At 44.1% G+C, this 27637-nt stretch overlaps 1 protein-coding gene across 2 annotated transcripts in view; it reads right to left on the reverse strand.

Moving 5' to 3' along the window:
• PHF6 (PHD finger protein 6) overlaps nucleotides 1–27637 on the reverse strand; it is a 130376-nt gene that overhangs the window by 38916 nt on the left and 63823 nt on the right. For both annotated transcript variants that reach the window (XM_030210049.1, XM_030210048.1), the window contains exons 9-10: nucleotides 17254–17358; nucleotides 7895–8028 (exon numbers count right to left, since the gene is read on the reverse strand). In XM_030210049.1, coding sequence (XP_030065909.1) covers nucleotides 7895–8028; nucleotides 17254–17358 — 239 coding nt within the window. The remainder of the gene's footprint in view (nucleotides 1–7894; nucleotides 8029–17253; nucleotides 17359–27637) is intronic.

Raw genomic sequence — 27637 nt, forward strand, 5'->3', positions numbered from 1 at the left:
CCAATTCAGTGCACACCGACTCCAATGCCCTTCAAGAATTTGGTGTCAATGTGCTCCCTGAAGACTGTGCATGAGCCTCCAAGATAGACTGTGGTTCCTGAGGAGCCAACAGCAAAGCCCTTGATGCCATAACCACTTGTTGGGCAAATAGGTGCCTCATCTACTTCTGGAGCATGGACCTGAGCCACTCCTCGATGGCTGCCATCACAGAAGACTGAGGCTCAGCTTGAGTGTCACATCCTTCAGTCATTAGTATAATATTGGTGATTGAAGTAGGCTGTCATGCCCTGTCCGATTACAGTGAGCAGCCCTCACTTTGGGGGCATCAGGGACCTTGATGCCTCGGTGCTCTCATCACCATACTTCAAAGGGAATCAATGCCAATACTTCTTGGCATCTGCATCGCTCTGCGCTGAGGACGACTAATCCTTCCTTGCCCTCAGGAGGGGATCAGATGTTGAGGAAGGTGAAGACAGCGAAGTTACTTACCTCTAGCAGGTATTCTCTGAGGACAGCAGGCTGATTGTTCTCACATGTGGGTCGGCGTCCACGGCGGCCCCAGGAACGGAGATTTTCCAGCAAAATCTATAAACTCTTTGCGACAGCCAGTAGAGTGTTGAACGGACACACTGCGCATGCGTGGCCATCTTCCCGCTCGTCCGTTCCCGCCTCAGTTACGTGAAAAGCAAAGAAAGAATAAAACAACTCCAAAGGGGAGGTGGGTGGGTTGCTGAGAACAATCAGCCTACTGTCCTCAGAGAATACCTGCTACAGGTAAGTAACTTCGCTTTCTCCGAGGACAAGCAGGCTGCTTGTTCTCACATGTGGGGTATCCCTAGCCCCCAGGCTCACTCAAAACAACAAAGAAAGGTCATGGGAACCATTGAGCTATATCTCCGTGATTGCAACAACATCTAAGTCTGCCTCTAACATCAGGGCTTGCAGGTCATGAACTTTATTACTTAGACTGCGAGCATTTGTGGTCATCGCTTTCCATCTGCATTTCAGTGGAATTTTATCTTCTGTTTAGCTTTTTGTTTAGTCTCACTTCCTGCTGTGTTGGTAAGAAGTGATTTGCTAAGATTGCTGTTTTCATTGCTTTCTTTTCCACTGTCACATCTTGTCTTTAGCTTTAGCTGGGGGTGACCACTTGAAGTGAACTGCCTCCATATACCACCCCCGCCTTCTAGTTTAAATGCCTACAAATATATTGTCTGAATTTCTCCCCAAGGATTTTTTTTTCCTGCCACAGTGGGATGCAGCCCATCGTTACAATATAGTCTTTTGTTTTTCCATGTATTGCCCCATCCTCCTATGTACCTAAATCCTTCCTGGTGACACCAGTCTTTGAGCCAGCTATTGAAATTTTCAGTACTTTGCAATCTTTTCTCTCCCTTTCCAAAGGCAGGAGGTACTTCAGAGAAAGCTATTGTTTGTATCAAAGGTTTTAACCCCTCTCCCAGCTCCTGAAAAGCTCTCTGCATGGCAAGTGGGGTATTACTGGACAAGTCATTTGTTCCCAGGTGGATAACAACATCAATGTTTGACTCCTTAGTTTCTTCTCTAATTATAGAGATTATTTGCTTGGTACTCCTGATAGCTGAGGAGCCTGGAAGGCATTTCACTTTGCATGGCCCCTTGAACTGTGTTTCAATGTTAATGCCTCTGATAATGGAATCCCCTAGTACCTAGTAGCAACAGTTTCCTGGTATGAGTTTCAACATTAGTGCTTTGGGGGTGTCTTTTCTCTATGGGCACCTTCATATCTTTTTGTTCCACCTTCATTGCTTTTTCTTCCGCCTCAGTTCTATTTTCAGGGACATCACAGTGCTGTATTGGAGCAAAAGAATTCTGTAAGGGCAACATTTGTGACGGCGGATGCTTCTGTGCCACATAACGTAGTTTGCCTGAGCCTACCGTGAACCATCTATTCTTAGGTGGTTTTATCCTTTGAGGCAGTGGTGAGAAGTTGGTATGGTTCTGTGCAGTCTTAGAAGCTGCTTTAAGTGCATCCAATTCCTGCTTTACTTTACTGAGCTCCTGTTTTAAACTAGCAAGCTGAAGACAGATAGGACAAGCCTCAAGTCTCCAGATGATTGGCCTTGAAACTAAAGCACCACAATTATTACAGAGAATAAAAGTCATCCTGATTGGTTGAAATGGTTATGAACAGGTGTACTATGTTGGGGTTAACAGTCTGCAAGATTGCCTGTGTATGACTGAGGAGTAAAGTTAATGAGTTTTGGCATGTCTATAAATGAGTGGAAAAAATCCTGGGGTGGGTGGGACTATAAGTCCCAGTGAGTCAGCCAAGTGCATGGTTCCACGGCCTTGCTTGAGCTTCAACAAAGTTTTTCCCACTAGAGATATGGGAGGATATGTATACAGAAGGCCTGTCCCCCAAGGAAGAAGGAAGGCATTTGATGCTAGTCTGATGTGGGCCTGAAGCCTGGAACAGAACTGAGGAACCTTGTGGTTGAGTGGCAAAAAGATCTACCGAGAGAGTGCCCCATGCTCGGAAGATCGTGCGGGCTACGCCAATATTTAGAGACCACTCATGAGGTTGAATGACCCTGCTCAGTCTGTTGGCTAGGTCATTGTTTATGCCCGCCAGATAAGTGGCTTGGAGAAACATACCATGACTGCATGCTCAAAGCCACATCAGGATGGCTTCCTAACACAGAGGACGAGATCCGGTGCTCTCTTGCTTGTTGGTGTAAGTACATCACAACCTGTCTGTTTGAATTAGAATAGTTTGACGGTGCAGCCAATCTCTGAAAGCCTTTAGAGCGTTCCAGATCGCTCGAAGCTCCAAGAGGTTGATCTCAAGATTCATTTCCTGTAGGGACCAAGCTCCTTGAGTGTGAAGCCCATCTATGTGAGCTCCCCACCCCAGGAAAGATGCATCCATCGTCAGCAAGTTTTGCGGGTGAGGAATTTGGAAGGGTAGTCCCAAGGTCAGATTGCACCGAATTGTCCACCAGTGTAGAGAGCAAACAAGCTCCTGGGACACTTGGATGACATCCTCCATACTTCCAGAGACTAGATACCACTGAGAAGCCAGGGCCCATTGAGCAGATCTCATGTGAACATGTGCCATAGGTGCAACACACGCTGTGGAAGTCATGTGGCCCAACAATCTCAACATCTGCCATGCTATGACCTGCTGTAACGCCCGAACCTTGGATGCAAGGGAGAGGTTGTCCGCACACATCTCTTGGAGGTAGGCATGGACAGTTTTGGTATCGAGCAGGGCTCCTATGAATTCCAATTGTTGAACCAGTTGGAGATGGGACTTGGGGTAGTTTACAAGAACCCTAGTAGCTCCAGCACCCAAATATTCATCTGCATGGATTCCTGAGCACCTTCCTCCGAGGTGCTCTTCACCAGCCAATCGTCGGGATAATGGAACACATGAACTCTCAGTCTGAGTAGCGACACTGACTACCGTTAGACATTTTGTAAAAACCCTGGGAGCTGACGTGAGGCCAGAAGGCAACACGCGGTACTGAAAGTGATGTGTTCCCAGGCGAAACCGAAGATACTTCCTGTGGGCTGGAAGTATCGCAATATGAGTATATGCATATTTTAAGTCCAGAGAGCATAGCCAATCATTTCTCTAAATCATGGGAAGAAGGGTGCCCAAGGAAACCATCCTTAACTTTTCTCAAACCAGGAATTTGTTCAGGGTCCTTAGGTCTAGGATGGGACACATCCCCCCCTCTGTCTTTTTCTGCACAAGGAAGTACCTGGAATCTCTGCTCTTCTTCCCCTGGTGGAACGGGTTCAACCGCATGGGCCTTGAGAAGAGCAGAGAGTTCCTCTGCAAGTACCTGCTTATGATGGGAGCTGAAAGAATGAGCTCCTGGTAGGCAATTTGGAGGTTTGGAACGCAAATTGAGGGTGTATCTGAAACAGACTATTTGAAGAACCCACTGGTCGGAGGTAATGAGAGGACACCTTTGGTAAAAAAAAAAAAACCCAAACAAACAAAAAAACCCTTTAACCTCCCCCTGACCGGCAAGTCGTCCGGAACAGACACTGATTGTGGCTATGCTCTGCTGGAGCCAGTCAAAAGCTTGTCCCTTGCTTTTGCTGGGGAGAAGCAGGGGCCTTGGGCGCATGCTGATGAGAACAAGCACGCTGAGGCTGAGCAGGCTGGCGAACCGTAGTGGTGTACCTACGCCTAGAATAGAAATAGATGGCATTTCGCGACTTACCAAAAAACCTCCTGGATAAGGAGGCAGCTGCAGAAGACGTAGCCTCAGTGTGCTTCTTGATCTGGTCAGCAACCTCTTTGACCTTCTCTCCAAAAAGATTATCCCCCCCAGCAAGGGGCATCCGCCATCCTCTGTTGGACCAAATGGTGCAGGTCAGAAACACACAGCCATGAGAGTCTGCGCATTGCTATACCTTGAGAAGATTCTGGATGCCACGTCAAAAGTGTCGTAAGTGCCCATGGCCAAGAATTTGTGACACGCCTTCTGCTGCTTGACCAACTGGCGAAATGGCTCAGCCTACTCTGGAGGGAGCGCATCGACCAAGTGTGACAGCTGCCTCAGCGAGTTCCGCAAATAAACGCTTGTGAAGAGCTGGTAAGATTGAATACGGGCAATGAGCATAGCAGCCTGATACATCTTTCTCCCTAAAAAGTCCAGGGTTCTATGCCTGGGAGAGCTGAGGCATAATCCCTAGAACTCCTGTTTTTTTTTGAGAGTGGCATCCACCACCATGGAGTCGTGGAGTAACTGAGATATCACCAACCCAGGTTCCCCATGGATCCGATATTGGGTATCAATCTTCTCAGGGATCACAGGGACAGACAAAGGGAACACCCAGTTCCTAAGGAGAACTTCCTTGAGTACCTTGTGGAGAGGGGCCGTCACTGCTTCCTTAGGTGGAGAAGTGTAGTCAAGATCCTCAAGCATCTTGGTCCTGGGCTCATCCTCCGCTTATACGGGGAATGGAATGTACTCAGGTGAAGCAGAGGCTCTCTGGTGCAGACAGTCTCCTCTCAGATGGAGGGGAAGGCTCAGAAGGGATCCCATAGGACTCATCAGAGGAGAAGTACCTGGGATCCTCCTCTGATTCCCGCGAGCGTTCCTCTTCGGTATCGGACAGCACTATCCTCAGGGATGTCCGAGACCGGGCTTGCCTCGACATTGAGGACCCATGTCCTCGAGAACGGTGTCGAGCAGCCGGCTCCCGCCTCAACTCCGGCGAAGCTTCCTCCACCGGAGTACCGGCCTGGGTGGCATTCGACACCGGGGCTGCAAGTGGTGCCAGAGACCACACCAAGGGCTGGGGCCAGGCGGGGCTGCAGAAGATGGCATGGCAGGCACCCCTGATGCACATCGATGCATCAATCCCACCAAAAGCTCTGGGAGCAAGGCCCGGATACGCTCATCGAGAGCAGACATCGGTAAAGGCTGAGGGGCCAGTTGGAGTTCAGATTGCCTAATCGCCTGAGGTGTGGGAGCAGGATCCCAGCTGCTGGGAGAAGTATGCATCGGAACCTCTTAATGGAGGGGGAGCGATCCTTCCGGCATCGATGCTTTTCGGGTGCAGAGTTCCTTGGCGTCCCAGAGCTCCTGGCACAGTGTGTCGAAAGAGATCGGTGACGGTGCTTCTTGACCTTCGCCCGATGCACCTCACCCAAGCTCCTCGGTGCCAACGAGGATGATGTCAAATTCTGCCATCACCTCAGGGTCAGGTCTGATGATGGACGGTCCTGGGGGGTCTGCATAGCAGGAGACCTCAAGGCAGGTGGAGACCCACGGAATGCCTCACTGCTCCCAGTGTCTCGCCACAGCCATTCCTTCCTCGACTCCCGATGCTGGTGCCTCCCTCGATGTCAACGCTGTCGATGTCGATCCTGATGTCAAAGGACCAGACCGAGCTCAAAAAAGTTTTTCACGTTGAACTTCTTGGGAAATTTGTATCCTTTTCTTCATATTTAGACAAAGGACACAATTTGCCAGGCTATGGTTGGGCCCGAGGCACTGAATACACTAAGAATATATATCAGTACCCGAGATGGTCCAGTTGCACCAGGTACAACGTTTGAAGCCACTGGGAGTCTTTGATGACATGGAAGGGAAAATGGCTTCAGCAAAATCAAAAGTCACAATTGTGCCTGAAAAAAAAATGGGAAAAGGCTCAGAAAAAAAAAAGAGACCCGTCCAAGCAGGCCTGAAAGCGGCCTGTGCCAAAAAAGAAAAGAAAGTTAAACGTGGGCCAAACAAAAGACTATAAGGGAAAGAATTTTTTTTTTAAATAATGAAAAAAAGAGGGTAAAATGAATGCAGGAAGCAATAACACCGCCAAAAGGCACAACAAAAGCTCTTTCCCAGGCAATTGAGGAGCAATGAAAAATACCGCCGCTTTTTACACGGAGAAAAAAAGAACTGAGGCATGGTTGCACTGCGGGCTGGAAGGCACTTCGCGGGATTGTCTACTCACTTACGAGAATGTAAGCTTGCTTATCCTCAGAGAAAGTCTGACTACATGAAATAAAGAAGGAAAGAGATAGAACACTGGCCCTGCACAAGACATACACAGTTCAAAGAAATAAACACCGCAAACAATGAAGTACACGCTGGGACATGAGCTATGGGTATGAACTGAAAAACATGTCCACACTGGGAAGAACAGGACTTAGCTGATCCTGCAGAATGACAGTGGGTGGGAAGGCACATGCATGCATAGTGGGACACTTCTGGAAAGAATGCTAGGGAGTGCTTCCTGCGCCGCTCTTCATTAGATGGCTTCGCTTGTCCTCAGAGAAATGCCAGTATTCTAACCATTCACACCCATAATCAGTGTACAAATGTTAACCCCCCCCCCCCCCCCCCCCATATAGTTTGACTGTACTCCAACCACCATGTGACATGTCCTGACAACCTCTCAATTCTACGCTGGCTCAAGAAAAAGTATCACAACCTACAAAAAAATTCAAGAGCATCATCTAAATGTAAATAACAAAAAATTACCCTTTTGACAAAGGTTAGTTCTTGATGTATTTACAATTTTTGGTTTTTGTGGATTTTAACCTGGTACGCCACAGAGCCTGACAAGAGATTCCTGCAGTTGCCTATATTTGCAGCAAAACAGCAGTGTCTGCAGATGCCGACTTCACGTATCAGCAGTTGTGGTAAGCTAGAACAACCTGCAGCTCCAAGTTTGTTTGTTTTTTTAAATCAAAATCCCTTAAGCCACTACTCAGGAGTTAACTGGGCATCAGATGATATTTAAACAAGTGCACAGTTAGCGCTGCAGATAAAATAAAAGACAGCCTTTTTGCTGTCCTATTTTTATCCGCTTATTTAACCAGTTAGCAGTCTGAATATTGCTGCTAACTGATTAAGCACCAGCTCTGGCCAAGTTTTGCCCATGGACCACCCCAGCACTAACCTGACGGTGCAGGAACAGTTACAGCCAATATTCAGTGGCACTGTCTAGTTAAGTGCTGCTGAATAGCAGCAGATAGGCAGAAATAAGCTATTTAACCGGGCAGGAGGCTCTCCTTCCTGATTAAATTCCTTTGAATATTGGGTGGATATTGTTTACATAATCTCAGCTATTAGGGGAAGGAAACCCCCACATTTCAGACAGGAACAACATCTAGGGGCCAGTTAATGGAACACTTCTATCACATTCTAGAAAGACTGCATCTAAGCCTCTGAGCTGAGCCACAGAACTGTTGGTTATGATGGCTGGGCTATATAAAGATAAAGAAATGGGGAAAATCTTTGATAGCTGTGAAGGTCGAGGAATGATAGAACTGCTGTCTATTGGGGCTAACTGAGCATTGTAATATAATGATGTGAAATCATTAAAGGCTAAGTTGTTTTGGCTAGGTATTTATAAAAAGGTTTGCTAAAATGACTCTTACTTGTAAATGCCTCGTGACATATTTTCAATGTATTTTGCTTTGTCTTGTACTCCACAGTGGTAGTGGTAAGTCTTGACACAGGCTTTGATTTCACATCCAATAGTGGCACCAAGCTGACTGCAGAGAGTACATTTCTGTAATAGGAAGCAAAACTTATTACACTAATAGTTCTATACACATCTTGGCAACTAATACTGAGAAACTCAGTTCCAAGTTCTAGGTAAAAAATTGAAACAGATAGGTTATCCTATCACATTTCTCCAATATTGTAATTTATATATATTGAAAGACAGTAAACATCCTAGAACAGGACACTTCTACCCTGAAAGACATGTTAAACAACACTTTAAAAACTTGGCTGGTACTTCAACACTAGATCAATTTCTCCAAAGACTTGACTGCAATAAATGTGTGCCGCTAAAGACACATAAACCATTTGTGAATAGGGATCAAAAATGTCTATCTATCTGAGGGCAAAGTAACTCTGATAATTTGTCAGAATGGGACCAAATCTGGCAAGGGAAAAGGAAAGATAAGACACAGATGCTAAACATGGGCCAAAGGACTAGGGATTCCAGAGAAAAGCTCCCTAAAAATGGTCCAGTGTGTTTCTATAGCAGTTTCAGCTTCTGCCCATAGAAACAGATAGATTGAGGCAGAGCAGTTAAGGAATTGCTCCTTTCAGACTGACTGCCTTCCCCTTCATTCTCTACTATCCAAAGGACCAATGTACAAAGCTATCACACATGTTAATGGGCTCGGAATACAGAAAGGCGTTCCGTGCAAGAGTTAACTTACAAAGGAATTAAGGTCAAGGACCATAAAAGACTACAGATCATTCAGAACAGTCATCAAAATGATTACCGGCTGTCGCAAATACGATCATGTAACTCCTCCTCCTTAAAGGCTGCCAATCACACACTGCACTAGTTACAAAATTCTACTACTAGTATTTAAGATCCATTCTGCTGGAGAACCACCATCTCTCCAGGTTCTTGACTCCTTATTGGCCTCCCAAAGTACTCAGATCTACCTACTAAAAGACTTGTTGTTCCATCATTTAGGGAGATAATTCTTGACACCACACAAATTTTCAGTACAAAAGACCCGAACTTTGGAATATGCTTCCACCTCATCTCAGACATTTCTTCCCAAATTTAAATCGGACCTTAAAACATTCTTTTTTAAGAATGCATACACCTAAGATTACGTAAATGATTAGTGACAATAACAAGCCAGAGACGATACTGAAACGCCGAGTTGATCTTATTGTACTCCCCCCGCCTCCCACTTTCCTATCAAATTATGTAGTTCTACCCTCCTTTTCTCACAGATGCTGTTGTCTGTGCACCTTGTTATTATATATTCTTCTCACTTAAAGATTAGATTGTAAGCCGCTCAGACATTCTTTGATGGACAGGATAGAAAGTCCCTAATAAACTTGGAAACTTAACTTGTGCAGTATATAAGCACCTAGTATATTAAAATACATGGTAATAAATTCATCGGGTATTCCAAAATAAACAGGGGATTTTAACACACACAATGCAATAAATTCACTGCCAGGTCCGAGGCAGCATAGAAGGGTTAGCTGAGAGGATTTTATGCCAGTTTTTGGGATTTCCTATCATTTTTTTAGGCACATAGCAAATACTTGCATTTTTAAAAGACAGAATGAAAGTAACAGCTATGCATGGAGGTAACAGTAGTTTCATATGCACATGCACAAAGAAAATGAAAGTACAAGCATCTGCACATGTTCTATGCATAAACATTAAATATTAACCTCACGAAAATTTTGTGTTCCAGCACTTTTTTTTCCTCTCAATCACAATAAGGCACCTTTAAATGCAGAACCTTTATGCACGTGTCAGGCAGGCTTCTCCTGATTAGCGCACAAGTTCTGCATGCTTTAAGTTTACATTTCATTAATGTGAAATGTATTCTCCTTAAGCTCGTAGTAGAAGCCATGTGCTCAGTCACTGGTGTGTGGCTCAACCACATAGCCACCTACATCAACCTTCTAGTCACATATGAACACACAGCTTCTTAGTTTCAGGAATTCTTACCTCTCTATTTTGACCTGTTTGGTCTCCATAAACAAAAGATGATGATTTAGACTCGCTTTCAATTCAGATGGTTTGTAGGTCCTCCAGCACTTAAAATGAACTATAAGTATCTAGGACTTGTTTACCTGCAAACTGCTAGGTTTTAAATTGAAGAGTTTTCCTATTCCATTTTGTGCAAGCCTTTCAAATCAGTTTTACAGTTTCGATTGTTTTAAACTTTAAATCATCAGGTCCATTAAAAAGTAAGTAAATGTAGAATGAGGAGGTCACAGAGGTATATATAATAGGGACAGGCAAAGCAGACTTATCCATTAGGCACAACAGGTGCAGTGTATGGGGCCCTCAAAATGTTTTTTTTTTTTAAATCAGAAAATAAAAATGAAGTAGAAGTAATTTATTTTATTTACATTTTGAATTCTGATTTGATTGTATCTAATTTTTCTGCTGTTGTAAATGGTATAGGATGGTATCAAATTATTTCAGAAACTTGATATACTGCTATTCACACAAAAAGTAGCAAAGCAGTGCACAAAATAGGACTCAGAAGTTCAAATTAAAAACTAAATAAGAAAGAAGGAGAGTAGAAGGAAAAGAAGAGAGAGAAAAAAGGAAGAATTATAGCTTTAGGTAGTGAATACCTGTTGAAGAATTCAAACGTTTTTTGAAAACTGGAAATGAAGGTTCAGTCCTAGGTTCCAGCGGCAATGTATTCCAAGAGTTTTGGGGCTGCATCTCTGGTAGTGTATAGTTGTCTAAACAGAAGGAGGAGGGAGACGATGTGATTGCATTAAATTGGAAATGTAATCAGGAGCAGAAAATTGCAGACTTTTGTACACTAGGGTTAGTAGTTTAAATTGAATATGTGCAGAAACAGGTAGTCAATGTTCAATTTTAAGGAGGGGTATCACATGATCAAACCTATGTGACTTATATAGAAGTTTAACGGCAGTTGACTGAACAAGTTGAAGTCATTTAAGAGATGTTAGTGGGAATCCTCAGAAAAGAGTTACAGAAACCTAAGTGAGTGATGACTAAGAACAAGATAAGAGAGTGAATACAAGAACTGAAGAGATAAACTTTACATGATCGGGATGTGTTGAAGGACAAAAAGGGAAGAGAAGATCTTTGCTGATATGATGCTTGAAAGTTAGCTTATGATCAAAAATGACTTCAAGTACTCTAACCTGTTCTTTAAAGAGAAGGGAATGACCTTGGAGAAAAAATAAGGATTAGAAAAAAATGATGGACTCCACAATTTAGTGATATTTCAGGTCATACTCACAATGCAGGTCATACTTTAGATCTTTCTTTTTTGGATTATGAGTATTTATCTCATACAAAGGTGTCTATTTTTTTTTTTTTCGAAAAGGAGTTCCTTGGTCAGATTATTGTGTTATTCATTTTTCATTATTTAGGATTCTGTTTACTAAGCAGTGTTAGAGGCACGCTAATGTTTTTAGAGCGCGCTAACCGTGTAGGCACCCATGGTATTCTTATGGGCACCTACACGGATAAAGCGAAGTTACTTACCTGTAGCAGGTATTCTCCGAGGACAGCAGGCTGATTGTTCTCACTGATAGGTGACGTCCACGGCAGCCCCAGGTGCAGAAACTCTTCCTAGCAACAGAGTTTGCTAGAGTCTTCGAGCGTGCGGGCGCACGGCCATCTTCCCGCCCGTCGCACAAGAATCCCCTTTAGTCAAGTTATAAAGCAAAACCAAAGAAAGGAACAACTCTAAAGGGGAGGCGGGCAGGTTGGTGAGAACAATCAGCCTGCTGTCCTCAGAGAATACCTGCTACAGGTAAGTAACTTCGCTTTCTCCAAGGACAAGCAGGCTGCTTGTTCTCACTGATAGGGTATCCCTAGCCCCCAGGCTCACTCAAAACAACAAACAAGGTCAATTGGGCCTCGCAACGGCGAGGACATAACAAAAATTGACCTACGAAGAAACACTAACAGAGTGTAGCCTGGAACAGAATAAAAATGGGCATAGGGGGGTGGAGTTGGATTCTAAACCCCAAACTAACTGTCGCGTCGGGCATCCTGAAGGCAGTAATGAGATGTGAATGTGTGGACTGATGACCACGTCGCAGCCTTGCAAATCTCTTCAATAGTGGCCGACTTCAAGTGGGCCACAGACGCTGCCATGGCTCTAACACTGAGCCGTGACATGACCCTCAAGAGTCAGCCCAGCCTGGGCATGTGAAGGAGATGCAATCTGCTAGCCAATTTGAAATGGTGCGTTTCCCGACAGCGACTCCCTTCCTGTTGGGATCAAAAGAAACAAACATTTGGGCGGACTGTCTGAAGGGGCTTGTCCGCTCCACATAGAAGGCCAATGCTCTTAGCAGTCCAATGTGTGCAACTGACGTTCAGCAGGGTGGGTATGAGGATGGGGAAAAAAATGTTGGCAAGACAACTAACTGGTTCAAATGGAACTCCGACACCACCTTTGGCAAGAACTTAGGGTGGGTGCAGAGGACTACTCTGTTATGATGAAATTTAGTATATGGAGCATGAGCTACCAAGGCTTGGAGCTCACTGACTCTACGAGCTGAAGTAACAGCCACCAAGAAAATGACCTTCTAGGTCAAATACTTCAGCTGGCAGGAATTCAGTGGCTCAAAAGGAGGTTTCATCAGCTGGGTGAGAACTACGTTGAGATCCCATGACACTGTAGGAGGCTTGACAGGGGGCTTTGACAAAAGCAAACCTCTCATGAAGCGAACAACTAAAGGCTGTCCAGAGATAGGCTTACCTTCCACACGATAATGATAAGCACTAATAGCACTAAGATGAACTCTTACTGAGTTGGTCATAAGACCAGACTCTGACAAGTGCAGAAGATATTCAAGCAGGTGTTAGACATTACTGCAGCTTTTGACAATTCAACATGATATTAATTACCGGTAATCTGCGGCAAAACCATGGGAATGGCAGAAAATTTCAAAGTTTTACCGTGGGAGCAAACAGAGGTATCTTCTATTTTTGCTTTATTAATGACAGTTCAGAATATTGTTTGTTCATTTGTATACTGTAATATAAAGATTTAAATATAAAATCAACTGTTTGAGGTTTCTATGGATGGGGACAGACTTTGCGGGGACGGGGCAGGGACAAACTTTGTCCCCGCCGTCATTCTCTATTCAGAAGTCAGTTTGGGATTGGTTCAAGCCTTTGACAAACTGCTATTATCGAGTACATTGTGGTAATGATTTTTTCCAATTGTTTCCTATTTATGTGGGTGTCCCCACAGGGGATCCAATCTGTTTGCCATATCTTAATATTATATATTAAGGCCACAGTTAATTGTAGTCAACTACGTGACTAATGCATCACAAATTTAATCACACTGCAGCATCTCCAGTCTCCTCCAAATGTTTCTTCTGCTCTCTTCCACTCCCGACCCCTGTCCTCAGCATGATCCAGCATCTTTCCCTCCAATCAAGATTCAACATCACCCCCCACACCCCCCGCATGTCAGCCTACCTTAAAAATGGTCTTCTGTTAGTCCCTAGCAGCAGAAGTGGTGCACATATGCTGCCTGTGACCTGTTCCAGAGCTTTCCCTCTGGCCCGTTCTGCCTCCTCTGATTTCACTTCTTCTTTTTGCATGGGCAGGATGAGTCAGAGAGAAAGCTTCAGACTTGGCCGCAGGCTGCCACTGCCAGGGACCAACAGAAGATCACCTTGAAGGAAGACATAGGGAGAGAGAGGAATTACGAGGGGGCAGATGCTAAACCCCGAGTGCGGGGAGTGGACTGAGTTGCAGACCTGCAAGCAGAGCTACAGGGGTCACCAGTGGAAGCTGTTGCTAAAGCAGTGAGCTCCAGCAGCCACAAAAAAAAACCGTGTGTTGCTACTCATGAGGGTGGAAGGGAGGGAGGGTGAGGTGCTGAACAACAGGAGGGAGGGAGAAAGAAAGAAAGAAAGAAAGAAAGAGAGAGAGAGATAATGGACCTGGGAGAAGAGGAAGGGGAGGGAAGAAAGAGAAAGGGATATATCTTGGATCTGGGGGGGGTGAGGAAATTATCTGTCTTTTAGGGAAGGGAAGGGAGATGGGATTTGATATACCACCTTTAGGGAAGGGGGATGGAATTTCATATAACGCCTTTCTGCGGTTATAATCAAAGTGATTTACATATTATATTCAGGTACTTATTTTGTACCTGGGGCAATGGAGATTTAAGTGATTTGCCCACAGTCACAAGGAGCTGCAGCAGGAAATAGGAAACAGGAAATGAGGGCAGGACCAGAGGCAGAGCTGAGACACATGGGAAGGCAATCTGAAGCAACGTTCACCTTCAAAGCCGGACCCCGAGGTAAGAATTTTTAAATTACAGCCGGCACGCAGGAAGGCGAGGGGCTGCCGGACAAGGTCATGCTTGCACTCGGAGGGGACAGAGAGAAAGGGAGGGAGGCCCAGGGGTCTGGAAGAGGGGGGGGGCATGGAACTCTGAGGGGAGGGGCATCCTAGAACTTGAAGGGGAAGGGAGGGAGGGGCATCCTGGAACTTGAAGGGGAAGGGGTGCCTGGAACTCGAAGGGCAGGGGTGCCTGGAACTCAAAGGGGAGGGGTGCCTGGAACTCAAGAGGGGAGGGAGGGAGGTAGGGGGGCATGGAACTCGGAGGGGAGGGGGACTAGAACTCGGAGGAGAAAGAGGGAGGGAGGTAGGCATGGAACCTTGCTGGTGCCCCTTTCATTTCTTTCGGAAACGGGCCTCTTTTACTAGTTACTGATACTACCTCACCTTCATTAATAACATCTTGTATTTGGGGTTAGCTTCAAAGTTCATTAAGAAGTTTCAGTTGACCCAGCACACATCAGACAGATTAATATTCCAACTTAGAAAGTGTGATAGTATTTCCTTTCACGTAGCTAATTTGCACTGGCTTCCCGTTCAAGAACAAATTTTATATAAATCAGGACTGTCTAATGTTTCAGATCCTTCATTGGGGTTGCTTCAGAATTGTTGATTAATTTGAATGTTACACCATTAACTCTGTTTTAGGCTCAACTGCACAGTTTTTATTCTTTGTTCTCTTCATTTTAAAGGTGTGTGTTTAAGATAGGAAGGACTACGTTTTCACCTCTGGTAATTCCTTTTTGGAACTCTTCTCTGTCTGGTATTTGAACGGAGACAAATTACTATGTTTTCTGACGAAAGCTGAAAACTTATTTGGTAGATTCTGAATTAAAAGAAAATACTGTTTGGCTTTTTTTCAATCTTGTTTTAATGTCCTTAATTTGTAAACTGCACTGGACCCTAATTCAGGGGATACAGCGGTTAATAAGAATCCTATTGACATTGATCACAGTGGCAGAAATCACCAACATAGAATCTGAAAATTCTGATAGTGCAGTCACACTCAACATATCCATTTCCAAACCAGCTTCTGAGATTGAGAATCCCACTTTTTAAAAGGTTAAGTGTGAAACATTTTCTGGAGGAATACTCAAGACTTTCAATAAATCTCTCTTCAACAAATCCCTGGGAAGAACAGAGGATAACCAAGGAAAGCTCAAAAGATTAAAACAAACATTTTTAAAAATTTCCACCTTAATTCTCAAGGATGACAGATCTTTAATTACAACAGAATGAATGATCTGAGAGGAATCCAGTGACTTTTCCACCTTTTCAATTTAAGAATTACAGGGAATTTTGATTCACTTTACTACTACTACTACTATTTAGCATTTCTATAGCGCTACAAGGCGTACGCAGCGCTGCACAAACACTCTATTTCCTGCAGCTTCTGAGTCAGATTGATAACATGAGGTACTAAAGCCTTGCCTAGATCCACTACAGCCTCCCAACATTATGCAGGTTGGCTGAACCAAGAGAGAATTAGGCAGGGACACTCCTTTTACTCCAGAAACCTTCATCTTAATCCCCAATGTCTGACTACAATGTAGCCTAAGCCGAGCCCCCCCCCCCCCCCTCCACACTTGTCTTGTCACCATTCCATCGCCACTGCCATCCAACTTTGGGGCCCACTGATTGTCCCTGGGATCTTTAGGGCCAGGTAAGATCACCTGCTCTCTCATCCCCACATCTTACACAATCATGCACTAGGGGGGCTGCTGCTAATGGTGGATTCTGAGGGTGGGCAGGGGAACTCTCTGATCTGGGTCTTAAGGAAACATCAAACCCAAAAAGACCCCTCATGTCCTCTCAAATCCAGAGATGTGTAAATTGGGCTCCCTTTGGATCTTCCTACTTGGGCTCCTGCATGGGGAAAGTATCCACCCATTATACACCCAAATAACAGCAGGCTGAGAGGGTTGAGCCCAGTTCCTCCCTTTCCTTTTGTCCATCTCAAAGAAAAAAGAGAGAGGAAAAACAAACTATGGTTTATGATTCGCTTTATTTGATATACTGCCTTTCCTTCAAACAATAACAGCTTGGAATACAATAAAATTCAAATTAAAAAGAAGGAAAAGGAGCACCAATTGGGAATCAGCGTACAGCCACCATCTTGAGTCCAGATATATTCATTTTAGTAATATTCTTATAAAAATTATTATACTGACAGCTCAATGGCTCTGTGGTAGTGGTATGCAGGAGGTGCATATTTGACACCTAAAGTCTAGCATCTTCTGTCAGGCCAGCCATGACTGGAGACACTGTGGCAGTAGCACTCACGGCCTTAGTAAATTAGATATAGTGCCAATGTCTACCAAATGGGCCAAGTGTGCCGCTCTTGAGGAAAACATGGTGCATACCTCTCTGCCAGAGAACTATTATATGAAGGCTGGCTAGTCTAAGACTAGCAGGTGAAAAATGCAGAAACTGCTGGACAGTTTGAAATGAAGGCTTGTGGTACTGATGTGTTATGGTTTTTGCCATGATGTTGCATTTTTTAAATGATATTGTCTGTCAACGACTGTATTAATATAGTGTATTATTGTATAGACTGGGAGGGACTGTTGTCTAGTTGTGTGATGTGGCTTATCACTTCCCTAGCGACAGTATGGATGACATTTTAGTACTGTATTTATAATGCTGAATTGATTGTATTATTTTATGTAAACTGTTGTGGTAGTATACAAACATAAAAACATAACAGTACAAGTTCAAAAGCACTGGAAGCTACCAATTATAAAAAAAAGAAGTCAAATCTGTGATGACAACCCTTTAAGCTGTGACCTGACTAACAGGACGGGGATGGAAGACTCACGGTACACAGTGTTTACTGCTACTTATATCAGTGAGGCTTTTATTTAGGACTGTACTACCACCTCAGATATTTTGATAAAAATATTACTAAAGATCAGGTGAAATACATACCATCCTCTTCCCTCGCTTTATTTCCTGAAGAACAGTTTTAATATCAAAATCTCCAAACTCTGCTCTTGATGTTGTTGTAAGCTGAACAGTGCCAGAAGAAAACAACTGCAACAAGAAAACAAAGGAATAATTTTTCGGTGGTAAAGTATATCAAGAGTGAAAATCAAGGAGTTGCTGTGTATAAATACGAAAAACCAAAATTAGAAGCTGAAGGTTCAGAATCACTCAATTTCATGCTACAGAACTGCCATATTGGATCAGATCCAAAGTTCATAAAACCTAGTATCCTACTTCCAGCAGGGGCTAATCCAGGTCAAAAGTACATAGAATGATCCTATAAAGTAGCTATATTCCATGCAGCTTACCATCAAGGATAAAAGTTAATCTCCCCAAGTTTACCTTGACAATAATTTGTTAACTCTTTTTTTCCAGGAACCTCTACTAATCTTTAAGTTCAGCTACACATATGGCTTTTATCACATCATCTGGCAATAAATTCTAGAGCTTAATTATGTACCGAGTCAAAAATATTAACACCTAATCTTTGTACTTAATAACCAGTTTGCGTTTACCCATTCTTGCAATTTTATAGACCCTTTATTGTATCTTCCTTCAGCCATCTTCTTCCCAAGCTGAAGAGCCCTAATTTCTTTGGCATTTCGTCACAGGATAATTACATCCCCTTGATCAATCTGTTCTTCCTTTGTACACTTTTTCTAATTCTAATGTATCTTTCTTGAAATGGGCGACCAGAATTGCACACAATACTCAAGGTGTGGTCACACCATAGAGCCATACAGTCGATTATATTCTCCGTTTTAGTCTCCATTCCTTTGCTAATAATTCCTAATATTCTATTTGCTTTTTTGGTCACCGACACTCATTCTGCAGAAGATTTTAGTGTACTGTCCACGACACCTAGATTTCTTCCTGCGTAGTGACTGTTAAATGTACAACCTAGCGACTTCCAGTGGAGCTGTCGGCCAATATGGCCGCTATGAGGTGAGTTCCCGTCAAACCCTGACGGTAAGACCCCAATTTTGTCAACTGAAGCACTCTCCCATAGCCTTATCCAAGATCCTGTTGTTCCCATTCCCAGCTGATACCGGGGATGCACTGTGTGCAGTTTAGTGGCGCCGGGAAAGATCACATGAAGCAAGAATTCGTCCCCCCCAACCACTGCTCTTATGTAACGTTTATGCACCAAATATTTACAGTAAAGTCTTTTATATGCAGATTCTTCAACATCTTCACAGCTTTGATGGGGTTCCTTTATTGGTAAGAAGGGACTTTAATGACGTGGGGGATCCAAGGTAAGATAGATCTTATGGGACAGTGAGTGGAACATACCATGAATCCTGGGGTATACCACTGCTGAGTGAAATCCTGGATTTAGTAGATGTTTGGTGCACTTTGATCCCAGTGGAACAGGACTATACTCGCTTGTCTTGGGCGCACACCACCTTGTCCAGGATTGATTACATTTTCATTTCTCAATGCCTGTTTACAATAATACAGGCAGCGGAGATCGGACCCATTAAAATCTCGGATCATGCAATTGTCTCTGTGTGTTTAGAGTTCCCCAGGGCGTCTTCATGACACTATCAGCAGAAGTTCCCTGTTCATCTTTATGGGGATGGGAGATTTTTAGATTTTATTTTGCAGAAATATCAGATATTTAAGGACGCGAATGCTGCCCATATGGATAATCCTATCTTACACTGAAACACTGCTAAAGCAGTGCTTCGGGGAGAGATTATGGCCTATGTTAGTCATCAAAATAAGGCTGGAGACAGGGAGGTTACATGTTTGAGACATCTTTATGGGATCCACCATAATGTACAGGTTAAAACTCAGCTTATAGAGTTGCAACATACTCTAAATGAATTAATTCATCACACTACCCAAAAATCGCACAATTATTTTCAATATCAACTATACAAGCAAGCCAATAAGAGTGGTAGATTGCTAGCCCATTTGGTTCATCCCCGTCAGGGTCCCTTTAAGATTGATTCTCTGTACTCCTTTACCGGGGTTTTGGAAAATAAGGATGCTCAAATTAATCGTATTATGGGAGACTATTATACCTAGTTGTATTCATCCCCTGATCCTCCTCCGTTAGAAAGTTCTATGTATCTTTCTGGTTTGGATCTCTTACTGTTGAATCCGGACAGTCTGGCAGTACTAAATGCACCTTTTGAGGTGGAGGATGTATCTTGGGCTATTCAAAGGGGACCCCCTTTGGTAAGGCTCCTGGACCTGATGGCTATAGAGGAGAATTTTATAAGATGCTGAGGGAGGAGGTTGTACCTCCGCTGATTTCAATGTTCAATTCTATCGTGGGAGAGGGACGGCTGCCTAAATCTTTGTGGCTAGCCCAGATAGTCATTTTGCCAAAATCAGGTCGCGATCCACAGAAACCAGAATCATATAGACTGATTTCGTTGCTCAGCTATGAAGCTAATTTATTTATGAAGGTTTTGGCAAACTGTCTATCTCATATACTTCCCGATATGATTGAGGATTCTCAAGTGGGTTTTGTGCAAGGTCGTAACATCGCCAAGAATATGAGAAAGATTCTTGCTACTCTAGAGCTGGCAGCTGGTCAAGATGTTCCATCCGTGTTGATCAGTTTTGATGCTGAAAAGGCCTTTGATAGGGTGGTGTGGGACTTTTTATTTGGGGTCTTAGATGCTTATGGTATATGTGTTTTTTTTCAGGACGCGATTCGGGCTTTGTATTTTCTTCCTCAAGCTCAAGCGTGGGTGAATGGCCTGCTTTCCGCCCCTTTTTCAATATCTCGTGGTACCAGACAGGGTTGCTCTCACCACTTTTGTTTGACTTTACTCTGGATCCCCTCCTACGTGACATCCAGAGAAATCCAGATATACAAGGCTTTCAATTAGGTGCACATACCTTTAAAATAGCAGCCTTTGCTAATGATTTGTTGGTTCATGTGAATAATCCCCAAGCAACAACAGGGGCTTTGTTAGAATGCATGACTGAATTTGGGGATTTTTCAGGCTTTAAATTAAATCTTGACAAATCAGAGGCGTTGCAACGGGTAGGGGCTCAGGGTGGGGCTTGGTGAGGAAACTGTCTGTTGAAATGGGCTGGTGACTCTTTTTGCTATTTGCGGGTGTTATTGTCTATGGAGACTTCGAGACTATACTGTTTGAATGTCAATAGGTTGTTACAAGACACCAAGCTTCATTTCGAGAAATGGAGTCATTTACCTTTATCTTTAATGGGCAGGATAAATCTCTTTAAAATCCTTATTTTTCCTCACTGGCTCTATGTTTTGCAAGTTTTACTACTGCGCCTTTTGCAGAAAGATCTCTAGCAGTTAAATAGAATGTGTAGAAAAATTTTTTTTTTTGGGGGGGGGGGGGGGGGGCGGGGAAAGAAATCAAAAATGCGTCTAGAATATCTTTATGATTCCTGGCTGCAAGGAGGTTTAAGTTTACCTTGCCTTAGGCACTATAATCAGGCTTACCTTTTGCGGGACCTTAAGGATTGGTTGTTTGGTACTAAGCAGTTCACTCCTATGCGATAGGAAAGGGAATGGGTTTACACCTTGGCATTTGAATTTTCTCTTGCATGCCCAGACAAAAACTTTGCCTCGCTCTTGTCGTAGAAGTGTATTGCTGCAGCCACTGGGAGGCGTTTGGTGGGCTCTTCTGAATTGTTGGAATCAGAACCCAAATGTTAGTGATTTATTGCCATGTAGGGGTAATGCTGATTTTCCACCAAGGCTGGAGTCCGGACAGTTTAAGAGATGGTCGGACATGGGCATTGTTTTGATAGAACATTCTCTCAATGAGGAAGGTGGGGTTTTTTATTCTTTTCTGGACTTACAGCACAGGCTTTCCCTAACTCACACAGATTATTATGTTTATCGGCAGCTGCACCACTATTATAATAGCTTAGATCACGAGGCTGTGAATATGAGGCTGGGTCAGAAAATTTGAGATTTTTTGCAAGGAGATGTTTTTGGCCAGGTTTCTGTTTCAGGATTACATACAGCTTTTATTTCTCTTCTCCCTCCCCAGGAGTATGGTCCTCTTAAGAAGGCTTGGAGTAAGGACCCTGGGTACGAACTGAAGGGGGTGGATTTTCTAAAATTGATTAAGTCTATTCCAAAGCAGATTGGAAATGCTGAACTTCAAGAGAGTCAATACCGAATACTCCACAGGGCATATATATCACAATATCAGGCGGCTAAAGCATGCTACATGCCTGCTGGTCAATGCCCCAAATGTCAGCGGGGAGACAATACCTTCTCTCATGCCTTTTGGTGATGTAGTGGCATTCAAGCATTTTGGAGGTCGCTTCATCACTACTTAGGGATTCTTTTTGGTCATCATGCAGTCTTTACCTGGAAGGGAGTCTTGCTGAACAAATGGGAGGCCTATGGGATCTCAGACAAAAAATTGCACTTATTACTGTGTAAAACTTATGCATTGGGGAAGAAGTGCATACTTAAAACGTTGGATACAGGAGGAGCCTCCCTCTTTTTGATACTGGAGAATCAGATTGCATGTCTTTATGTTGTGGGAGGCAAGGGCTGTTGGGAATTCCCCAAAGGGTAGAAGGACTTTCATGTCCATCTGGAATTGCTACTTGCAAACTATCTCCCATAAAGCAAGATGTGCAGTACTGAACAGGTTTCAGGGTATTTCCTAAGTTGGTACTATATATTAGGAGTTGTTTGGGGGTTCTCTGCTTGGGCAGGGGAGGGTACACTAGGAATATGGGATGTTATCGTTTCAGAGATGGCCTGGGGTCATAAGAGTCCAAATGCCAGGTCATCTTAGTGTATTGTTAATGATATGGGTTAGAGTAGGGTTGTGGGGAGGGGGTGATCTTGCATACAACTGTTAAAGTTGAAAGGAAACTAAGGTAGTGATGGGGGAGGGTACGGGAGTTCTCTCACAAATAAAAATGTGATCATGTGTTATCCAGCTTTTTGCTGTATGATGTTTATGCTTATTTTATGTTATGCCTGCTTGCTGTTTTGTAATCGCTTGTTGTCTTTGTCAGGACTTGCCTTGTTCTTAGATGTTGGATTTGTTTGATCCTGAATAAAAATTGTTAAACCTTAAATGTAGAACCTAGCACCATGTAGCTATAATTTGGGTTACTCTTTCTTATGTGCATCACTTTGCACTTGTTTTCATTAAATTTCATCTGCCTTTTGGATGCCCAGTCTCACAACCTCGCTAGGCCCTCCTGTAATTTCTCACAATTTGCTTCTGGTTTAACAATTTTGAATTTTGTGTCATCTACAAATTTGATCACATTCCATTAAAATGTAAAAAAAAAAAAGAAAACCCACCACCAGTCCCAGTACAGATCCCTGGGACATTCCATTCTTCACCTTTCTCCACTGAAGGTAAGTGTTAACATCATAATTGTTATACATCGTTTGAACTGCAGAATTTAACATTTTTATTTCTCTCAGCTCCCCCCTCCTCATTTAACCTCTAACTCCTCCCATCCATGTAACCCCTAACTCCCCCCACCACCCTTTGATTAATAAAATAGATATAAGCTAAACAATTAAGAATTCAATAACTTCTGCAAAATACAATCAATTTTAACCCCTCTACTCTAACAAAAAGGGGAAAGAGGACCATATAGATATGTATAGACACCCACTAATAGCACACAGACTAGTACTCCGATAGCCTGTGCGTGCTACTCAGCAGTGAAATAAAATAAATATCTAACCTACCCACACCATATATCCCTCTCCCCGTTAATACCCCCTTTTGTACCTTCCCCCCTACCTGATTCTGTTCATGCATCTATAGCCTCGAATAGGAACCACTCTGAGAACACTCAACATCTCCACCCAATGTGTTCAGTATATCATTGTGTGCTCTTGGGAAAGAGACTGAACATAAATGTTCCAAGACTAATAAAAATTGTTTCTTCCTTTTAAAAATATGCTTCACCAGTTGAAGCACCATGAGCAAGAGAGCGTGAAACCTGTTGTGCTAGAACCAATAGGAGGGCAGTATATCTTGAGTTCAATGTTGGAGGAGGCATTTTTCCCACAACAATACCAGCCTCATTTACGAGGCTTCTATAACCTATACCTTAAACATGATAAGTGGCCGTATCTCCAAACAATACCCCTTGAGAAGTAAAAGTAATATAACTTAGCCTGCCTTTTAAGGCCCTGTACACTGCAAAAACTACACTGGCTACCAGTGCCTTACAGGGCTAAATTTAAAAATCTAGGTTTGACTTTCAAGGCCCTCATAAAAAATGGGCCAGAGTACTTACCTCAAGACTACCTCTACTTCAGGAAGCAGGTAAAAGCCTGGCTCTTCTCCCAAGCCGTTAATACATAGGGTGACTGACTACACTCATTCTGCACCTGAACTAGCTTGCTACACCCACTGTAACTTAGACCACTTCCATAATGTAACTCACTTTGAGCTACTACTGAAAAAGATGTGAGCAAATCTAAATAATAATAATAATACTATTTCTTGATTAACTATACAAAGAACTTGCCTTTAGTTTATCCAACCATTTATTTATCCCAACTGACACTTTACCACACATCTTGTCTGCATGTATATATCTGCATTTGGCCCCTTGGCACAGGGAGAAAAGCTTGCACCTGCTGTGTATCTAGCAGGGCTTCAATGAACTCCAATTGCTGGACAGGGAGCATGGGACTTGGGGTTGGAACCCTAGAAGCTCTAACACCCAAATAGTTCTCTGCATGGACTCCCGAGCACCGCCCCTTGATGTGCTCTTCACCAGCCAATCGTCCAGATAGGGGAACACATGGACTCCCAGTCTGTGTTGCAATGCTACGATTACTGCAAGACATTTCGTAAAGATCCTGGGAGCCAACACGATACCAATAAGCAATACTAAGTACTGAAAGTGATGAGTCCCCAGCTGAAAAAGAAGATACTTCCTGTGACGTGGAAGTACTGTGATAAGAGTGTAAACACAGTCCAGAAAGCACAGCCAATCGTTTGCCTGAATCATGGTGAGGGGTGCCCATGGAAACCATCCTGAACTTTTCTTTGATCGGGAATTTGTTCAGGCCCTTAGAACTAGAGTGGGAGCAATCCCCGTCTTCTTTTGCACAAGGAAGTACCTGGAATAGAATCTTTTCCCTTCTTCCCCTGGTGGAACAGGTTTGACCACATGGGCCTTCAGAAGGGCGGAGAGTTCCACTGCAAGTATCAGCTCATGCTGAGAGCTGTAGTGATTTGCTCTCGGTGGACAATCTGGTGGTCTCTGTCGCCAATCTAGGGTGTAACCAAGATGGACTACTTGAAGAATCCACCAGTCGGAAGTTACAAGGGGCCACCTCGCTTGAAAAAATTTCATCCTCCCCGCGACTGGCAGGTCGTCCAGGACAGTCAGTTTTACTGCGGCTGTGCATTGTTGAAGACAATCAAAAGCCTGTCCCTGATTGACTGGGGAGCTGTCTGGGCCTTATACACACGCTGTTGACGAGAACGAGCGCGCTGGGGCTAAACCTGCTGAGGCTGGAAAGAAAATCGTACCTACGCCTCTCAGTAGTAGGGACCCCTCTTCAACTTGTACAAAAACTGCATGAATGAGGAGGCAGTTGCAGTCCAGTGGGAGAGTATCAATGCTATCAGTGTGCTTCTTGATGAGGTTAGCAACTTCGTCCACCATCTTTCTGAAAACATTATCCTCCCGGCACGTGGCATCCACCAACCAAGTCAGAGACATACAGCCATGAGAGTCTGCACATCGCTATACTTTAAGCAAAGATCCTGGATGCCACATCAAAAGTAACATAGGCTCCCCTGGTCAGGAATGTATGACACACCTTTTGCTGCTTGACCAACTGGTGAAGTACTTCGGCCTGTTCCAGTGAGAGAGTCTGCTAAATCTGACATACAGCACACCAAGGACCGCAAGTACAGGCTCGTGTAGAGCTGGTACGATTTGATATGGGAGATGAGCATAGAGGCCTGATACATCTTCCGTCCAAAAGAATCCAGGGTTCTAGCTACCCTGCCAGGGGGGCACTGAAGCATAGTCCCCAACTGCTGGCTCTTTTGAGCGTGGATTCCACCATCAACGAATGAGGCAACTGGGGCCTACAGAAGAGTGGAGTAGCAGCCTAGTGGTTAGTGAAGCGGACTTTGATCCTGGGGAACTGGGTTCGATTCCCACTGCAGCTCCTTGGGACTGTGGGCAAGTCACTTAACCCTCCATTGCCCCAGGTACAAAATAAGTACCTGTATATATGTAAACCGCTTTGAATGTACTTGCAAAATACCACAGAAAGGCGGTATATCAAGTCCCATTTCCCTTCCCTTCCCTACATGGTGTCAATCTTCTTAGGAAGGACAAGGACTGATAGAGGGGACTCACAGTTCTTCACTTGAACGTTCCGCAAGATTTCGTGAAGTGGGACCGTCACAGCCTCTCTCTAGGAGGAGACTTGAAATCCAGTACCTCGAACATCTTAGCCCTGGGCTTGTCCTCCACTTCCAAAGGTACAGAAATGGCAGCCACCATTTCCTTAACAAAAGATGGGCTCAGATAGGATACCATAGGACTCTTCCTCCGAGAAGTACCATAGATCCTCATCAGACTCCCATGGGCGTTCCTCATCGGTGTCAGCAAGAAATTCCTCATGGGAGGGCTGAGACCAAGCCCGCATCGACAAGGAGAAACAATGTTCCCGAGAAGGGCATCGAGGTGCTGGCTCCAGCCTACACTCTGGTGAAACTTCCTCCACCAACATGAAGGAGGTGCCGACATGTGCGACAGTTGACGCTGATGCCACAGGTAGTACTGGCGTTGGAGACCTTACCGCAGGCTGATTGCCAAGTGGGGCAGCAGCAGCAAAAGGCATGGAAGGCGCAAGCACCCCAGATGCCGATGTACTCTGATGTAATAGCCCCGCCAAAAGCTCATGGAGCAAGGCCCGGAGGCACTCATCAAGGGCTGACATCGGGAAAGGCTGGGGCGTCAGGGTTCAGAGACAAGTTGTTGAACTGTCGAGAATTGGAGCGGGTGTCTGGTCATGGCTGCATGGAGACTCAAGCATCTGAACCTCCTGTATGGAGGGGGGAGCTGTCCTCCCGGCGCTATTTCTTAGGTACGGAACGCCAGACACCATGTGTTGAGGGTGATTGATGTCGATGCTTCTTCTGCTTCCCTCAATGCTGTCATCAACGCGCCTCGATTCCGACATCGAATCCTCCCATCGCCTAGGGGTCAGGTACAATTCTGACCAGTTCCAGGGGGCCTGCACAGCAACCAGCATCGAGGCAGGTGGAAACTCACTCAATGCATGGTCAACCAGTGTCTAAGTGCCTAACAGCCATACAGACCGATGCAACTCCTGACACAGATACAGACATCGAGGATTCGGATCTGGCTCCAAAAGGTTTTTCTCATTGCCTCTCTGGCCAATTGGGTTCATACAAACGCAAAGAACTCAGGCAGAAGGGGTACTGTTCAGGCCCCAAACACTGAAAACACCAAGAATGGGTGAGAGATGGTCCTACTGCACCGGCTGCAGTGCTTGAAGTCACTGGGAACCTTCAAATGACAAAGAAGGAAAAACAGCCATGGGCAAATTGAGAGACTTGATAGTGCTGAAAAAAGGGGCAAAATACCAGAAAGAAAAAGGGGCAAGCCTGACCGGTACAAGCCTACGTGAAGCCCACCAAGCATGGAAAAAGAAAGGAAACTGAAACAAGGGGACAAAGACCTAAAACTGTAAGGGTAAGGAGAAAAAAAAATGTTCTCAAAGGGAAAATAAGACAAAAGAGAGAAACAAAAAGGCACGGGAAGGCACAAAAGACACACACTGAAAAATTCTCATGAACCGAGCTTCAAGAAGTACCAAAAATGGTGGCCTCACTGCAGAAAAAAAAAAAAAAAGAACTGGTGATCCTGCGCTCTGCACTTCCACATGTGCAGCAGGAGTGCTGCACACGCTCTTAAAGCTATACAAAGCTTTTTTCAAGATCCAAACTGGGCAACATAGGACAAGTTACCCACATGTGAGAATTATTGACCTGTTTGTTCTCAGAGAATATATGTCACATGCTTTCTGGCTTTGTTGTGCTATTCAGCATTTCTGGGCCAGTATTATTGCATATCTGAGCAGAGTTTTGAAAACAGCACTCATAAGCTTATGAGAGAGGCTTGTTTGGCAAATCAAATCTTTATGGGTCTATGGGGGAGGGGGAGTTGTACTTTATTGGGTAAGGCAAATATTTTACAGAAAAGGTGCTTGATTCAACATTAGCTTCTAGAGTCGCCACTGTCATATTGGCAATGGTGGACTGCTTTTCATAAGCTAGTTATGCTTGCCTTACAGAGAAAAGGAAGAAACAATTTTGGATGGTTT

The sequence above is a fragment of the Microcaecilia unicolor genome, chromosome 7, assembly GCF_901765095.1.
Source record: "Microcaecilia unicolor chromosome 7, aMicUni1.1, whole genome shotgun sequence".
Taxonomy (NCBI): Eukaryota; Metazoa; Chordata; class Amphibia; order Gymnophiona; family Siphonopidae; genus Microcaecilia; species Microcaecilia unicolor.